The sequence below is a fragment of the Capsicum annuum genome, chromosome 3 (assembly GCF_002878395.1).
Source record: "Capsicum annuum cultivar UCD-10X-F1 chromosome 3, UCD10Xv1.1, whole genome shotgun sequence".
In the NCBI taxonomy this organism is placed as follows: Eukaryota; Viridiplantae; Streptophyta; class Magnoliopsida; order Solanales; family Solanaceae; genus Capsicum; species Capsicum annuum.
This window is the reverse complement of record NC_061113.1, coordinates 32,628,118-32,634,237: the sequence shown is the minus strand read 5'-3', so window position 1 is coordinate 32,634,237 and position 6,120 is coordinate 32,628,118. Positions and strand designations below refer to the sequence as shown.

The 6,120-nt window shown below is 30.0% G+C and overlaps 1 protein-coding gene across 1 annotated transcript; it reads left to right on the top strand.

Annotated features, from left to right (window-relative positions):
* The first annotated feature begins 5,001 nt into the window (after window positions 1–5,001).
* On the top strand, window positions 5,002–5,883 carry LOC124896631. Its single transcript, XM_047408232.1, has 3 exons — window positions 5,002–5,347; window positions 5,438–5,535; window positions 5,587–5,883. The coding sequence occupies exons 1-3, from the start codon at window positions 5,002–5,004 to the stop codon at window positions 5,881–5,883; spliced, it is 741 nt and encodes a 246-aa protein (XP_047264188.1).
* Window positions 5,884–6,120: the final 237 nt, after the last annotated feature.

Here is a 6,120-nt window from a genome sequence, read left to right as displayed (position 1 = left end):
AAAAGATATAAAGCAACATATATTATTTGAAAATGAAATAAAAAAATACTGTAAATAATAATAATTAACAAAAAAAAATAAAAAGTTGACTGATTTCTGCTTCAACTGCTTCAATCGTGATTTTAATATATCACCCGTAATTAATTATTATAAGTCACTTATGTATTTAAAAATTAATAATATCGAATCCATGATTTTACTATATCACCTATAATTAATTATTATAAGTTATTTGTGTATTAAAAATAAATAATATTTAATTAAAAAATATAAAATAAACATTTATGACATGTCTGATTAAGTTGCTTCAAACGTAATTTTATTATATCACTCTTAATTGATTATTATAATTTATTTATATATTAAAAATTAATAATATTTAATAAAAAAAAGTAAAATAGATGTTTATGACATGTCTGCTTCAGCTGCTTCAACCATAATTTTACTAAATATCACCCCTAATTAATTACTATAAGGCATTTAAGTATTAGAAAATTAATAATATTTAATAAAAATAAAATAGATATAAAAATGATAAATTAACTCTTGATGTTTTTAATTAACTTGACGTCTTATATGAGGTTCACTTAAATTTTTCTAAAGTATTATTTAAAGTAATTTCGCTATGTCACTTCTAATTAGTTGTTCTAAGTCATTTAAGACATTTATGTTTCGCTACTTCCATCATGATTTTACTATATCACCCCTAATTAATTATTACGGTAATTTAAGCATTGTGCCATAGAAGTTGAAATAAAAATATATTATAAATCACAATGATCAAAAATTTAAATTATTTAAAAAAATTTAATTGGCTATCGTCAACACAAAACTCTGGACAAAGAGAGTAGCATATATTATTCAAAAAATACATAAAAAAGTATTATAAATTACAATGATTAACAACTTAAAATATCTAAAAGTAATTTAATATGTTATATATTTCAAAAAAAATTACATGAAAATTACTAGAAATCATAATAATTAACAACTTAAAAAATTTAAAAGATATAAAATATTTGGTCGACTCTTGAAATTATATTAGTATCACTGAAATCGAAATAGAAAAAAAGTATTATAAATCATAATAATTTAAAACTTAAATTATTTTTAAAATATAATTGACTATCAATGCCACAAAAATTTAGACAAGAAAAGTAACGTATATTAATTTGAAAATTACATAAAAAATATTATAAACTACAATAGCTAAAAACTTAAATTATCTAAATACATATTAAAATAACATATGTTGAACTCATGCTAGATTCTGAATGAATCCTAGAAAACATATGCAATCCTTTTATTAAAAAAATTTATTTAAATATATCAAGATTTTAAAAATAAATAGATATTTTAATGTTGGGCCCGTGCTGACACGGGTCATGCTCCTCTAGTAAAGAATATAAAGGCTTGTGTTAGAAGAAATTCTTGATTCCCTTGATCTATCAGATTTTAAAATTTGTATAGAATGTATTAAGGAAAAACAAGCGAATATAAGAAAGAGAGGTGCTTATAGGAGTAAAGAACCTTTAGAGTTGATACATACAGATATTTGTGATCCGTTCTCTATGTCTTTATGGAATGGTCAATAATATTTTATTAAATTTATAGATGACTACTCTCATTATGAATATCTCTACTTAATTCATGAGAAGTCTCAATCTTTGAATATTTTTAAAATTTTCAAGGATGAAGTTGAAACTCAATTAGGCAAGAAAATTAAGGCTGTCAAATCTGAACGTGGAGGAAATACTATGGTATATACGATGGATTGGGTGAACAACATCCAGGATATTTTGCAAAATATTTTGACAAAGTGTTGGATTGTACCTTAATACACCATGTTGGGGACTCCAAGTCAAAATGGTGTAGTTGATAGATGAAACCAAACTCTTAAGAATATGTTAAGAAGTATGATTAATAATTCTTCTTTATCTAAATCTCTTTTGGAAAAAGCATTAAAGGCTGTAGTTTACATACTAAACAGAGTTTTAAGTAAAGTGGTAGTTAAGACCCTATATGAGTTGTGAATCGGTAAGAATCCTGGTATTAGACACTTGCACATCTGGGGATGTCCAGCCGAAGCAAGGATTTACAAGCCTAATAAAAAGAAGTTGGATTCAAGAACTATTAGTTGTTACTTCATAAGTTACTCGGAAAGATTGAGAGGTTTTAAATTTTACGTCTCCTCGAACAAATCTTTTTTTGAAACAGGGAACGCAAAATTTATTAAGGATGTCGATTATAGTGAAAGCAATCAAAACAAATAAATTATGTTTGAAGAGGAATTTAAAAATAATGATTCTAGTGAAAATGATCAGATTACTTTATCGAATGTGTTTCAACCTGTAAATTGGGATTAAGTAGAAAACACAATAATATTACCTCATGTTCAACAACCTCAAATTGATGTGCCTCAAATAAGATCAAGCAGAGAAAGGAGAAATGCAATTTCGAATGATTATATTGTTTATCTCCAAGAGCATGTCTTTGACATGGGATTGGAAGGTGATCCTATAACTGTTGGTCAAGAAAAATCATATCGAAACTCTGCTAAATGAATCAAAGCCATGAAATATAAGTCAAAGTCTATGATAGACAATAGCATTTGGAATCTTATCAAGTTACCACAAGAATCGAAATCGATTGGTTATAAATGAATCTTTAAAGTCAAATGTGATTCGAAAGGTATCATCGAAAGATATAAAGCACGCCTAGTTGTCAAGAGATTCAGGAAAAAAGAAGGCATAGATTTTAAAGAGACTTTTTCATCAGTTTTAGTAAATGATTTCTTTAGAATCATTATGGCACTTGTAGCTCATTATGACTTAAAGATACATCAAATGAATGTAAAGACTGTTTCTTAATAAAGATATTGAAGAAATGATATACATGGTGCAACCAAAGATCTTTGGGTCTCAAGATTCAGAGTACCTTTTATGTAAACATAAGAAATCCATATACGACTTAAAACAACCATTTCGTCAATGGTACTGGAAGTTTGATCAGGTGATAATCTCATTTGATTTTGAAAAAAACACTGTTGATCAGTGCATATATCTCAAGTTTAGTAAGATAAAATTTGTTATTCTTATGATATATGTGGATGACACTCTACTGGCAAACAATGATGTAGGTTTATTGCATGAAACTAAGAAATTCCTATCCGGTAATTTAAAATAAAATATCTTGGTAAGAAGTCCTTTGTTCTAGACATAAAGATCCATATGGATCACGCTAGAAACGTTCTTTGACTGTCACAAAAAACTTACATAGATAAGGTGCTAAGTAGCTTTGGCAAGCAAAATTATGCTCTGGGTGACTCATCTGTGTCAAAAAGTGATAAATTTAGTTTGCATCAATGTTCAAATTTAGACATAGAGAAGAAAGAGATGGACAAGATTCCATACGCATCAGCAGTGGAAGGTCTCATATACATATAAGTTTGCACGCGTCCATATATAGCATACACAGTGGGAATGTTAGGCTAATATTTATATAACCCAAGAATAGATCATTGGAAAGCTGCAAAATGGCTTATGAGGTAGCTTCAAAGAATTAAAGATTACATGCTCACTTATCGGAGATCGAATCACTTAAAGATCTTAGAATATATCAATTCAGGTTTTGTTGGATGTCTTGATAGTAAGAGATCTACATCAGGTTATGTTTTCATGTTGTCTGGAGAAGGTTTTTCTTGGAAAAGTATTAAACAAACATTAATAGCTTCTTCTACAATGGAAGCTGAATTTGTGGCCTGCTATTAAGCATTAAATCAGGAAATATGGCTAAGAAATTTTATCAATGAAATACAAATAGTCGGTGGAATTGAAAGACCATTGAAATTTATTATGATAATAATAAGTCTGCTGAATTATATTTGAAGAACAACTGAAGTTTGTCAAAGTCAAAACATATGAACATTAAGTTTTTGGCTGTAAAAGAAAGGGTTCGGAGTCGTCTTGTGTCGATTGAGCATATTAGTATAAACTTGATGATTACAAATTCGCTTACGAAAGATTTGTCATCTAAAGTGTTTTATAGGCATGTGGCTCATATGGGTGTTGTTAGATTTGATGATAAGTCATTTTAATGAAAATCTGTTATCTCATTTATGCTTTCAACATGTTAAGGTTAATATTCTGTACAGACTGAAGTTTTGTAATTTTATGAATTTCATGCATTTATTGATGACTCTGAATAATAAAGATATTAACTTTCTATTACAGTTTTACATAAAGTATAAGAAAGTGATTTTGGATCATTAAAGTCATAAAGTTGGACCAGTTGAAAATAGGCATGATTTAGATCATTTTTGTTTGGTTAAAGACTTAAGTATTGTATTTCACTTAGGATACTCTTGATAGTTTTCAATTAGATAACCTTAATATATTCAATCACTACACACGTATCGTGTATATGTATTTCGCTTCAGTAATTGTAAAACTTAAGTTTAGTTTTCTATTCAAAGTTAATTGCTTTCATGGTATCAGGGAATACACAAGACTCACGTCTAATCACCATGGCCCTTCCTTCAATCACCAGCCATCCAATTCAAATGAGTCATCAAATAATAATTTTTTCTCTCCTTCTAACTTAATCAAATTAAATCGTCATAATTTTGTGTTGTGGAAATCTCAAATCCTTCCTGCTTTATGTGGTCATGAATTGGAAGGCTACATAGATGGATCATTGTTGTGCCCTCCCAAATTCACTGCAGGCTCATCGAGAGACACGAATTCGGATAAGGCAAGAGCTATTTTGAATCATGCATATTTGGCTTGGTTAAAACAAGATCAGTTACTTCTAAGTTAAATTTTGTCATCCTTAATTGAAGGAGTATTGGCTCAAGTTGTTGGGAGTACTACTGCTAGAGGTGTCTGTCAATCATTAGAGAATATGTATGCTTCTTAATCTCGCACAAGAATCATGCAATTATGCCTACAACGGCAAACAACCAAGAAAAGATCCATGTTTATGGTTGATTATCTTTAAAAAATGAAGACTTTTGTTGATAACTTAGTTGTTGCTGCACAACCTATTCAAGAATATAATTTAATTCTTCATATTCTTGGAGGTCTTGGTTTGGACTATGATGCATTAGTGGTGTCTCTAACTGCTAGATCGGAACCTATTACACTTACAGACCTTCATGGTCTCTTGTTTAGCCATGAGTGTAGGCTTGAAAAAATGCAAGTTGTTGAGCAAAACTTAGCTCAAGTTAATCTTGCTACCCAAAATTCTAACAATAACTATTTCCACAATGGTCCCAAGAATGATGGCAGTAACAAGAAGTCTCTAAACAATTTCCACAATAAAAATGGTAGGGGACGTGGTCGCAGAGGTTGTTATAAAACGACCCAACACCATAATTTTAATCAGCAATCTGGTGATTCAGTGTAATGTCAAGTTTGTAACAGGTTTGGCCATTCAGCAATTAATTATTACCATCGCTTTGATCATGCTTACCAGGCAAATTCAAAGAATCAAATGGCAGCGTTATTGGCTCAACCATCCTTTATTACTGATCCAGTGTGATATCTTGATTCTGAAGCAACAAACTATATAACTAATGACTTACAGAACATAAACGTTCGAGGAGAATATGGTGGGGTTGATCAGATCGTTGTTGGAAATGGTAAAGGTTTATCTATCAAACATATTGGTGATTCAATTTTACCTTGTTTTCCTCGTCCAGTATGTTTAAGAAACGTGTTACATATTCTTGCTATAACTAAGAATCTACTTAGTGTTGCTCAATTTACATCTGACAATAATGTCTACTTTGAATTTCACCGTCGTGTTTTTCTTGTGAAGGATCGAGAAATGGGGAAACTACTTCTATGGGGAAACCCTGAGCATGGGTTGTATAAACTTTAAGTACCTCCTACATCTTATCTTAGAGCAGCAAATATACAACCATAGATTCTACTCTCCTCAAAGTCAAGAGTCGAGCTTTGGCATAATCGCTTAGGTCATGCGTCAATCAAAACTGGTACTCGTGTTCTTAGGAAACTTAATCTACCACTTTCAAGTAGCTCTTTATCTCACATTTGTTCATCGTGTTAGTTTGGGAAAAGTCATAAATTGATATTTTCACAGTCTGAGTTGGTAGCT

Coding starts and splice junctions, on each gene's coding strand:
- LOC124896631 (XM_047408232.1), top strand. CDS start 5,002: ATGAAGACTTTTGTTGATAACTTAGTTGTTGCTGCACAACCTATTCAA. Junction 5,348..5,437: donor TAGGGGACGTGGTCGCAGAG/GTTGTTATAAAA, acceptor TTGGCCATTCAG/CAATTAATTATTACCATCGC. Junction 5,536..5,586: donor CATCCTTTATTACTGATCCA/GTGTGATATCTT, acceptor AATGACTTACAG/AACATAAACGTTCGAGGAGA.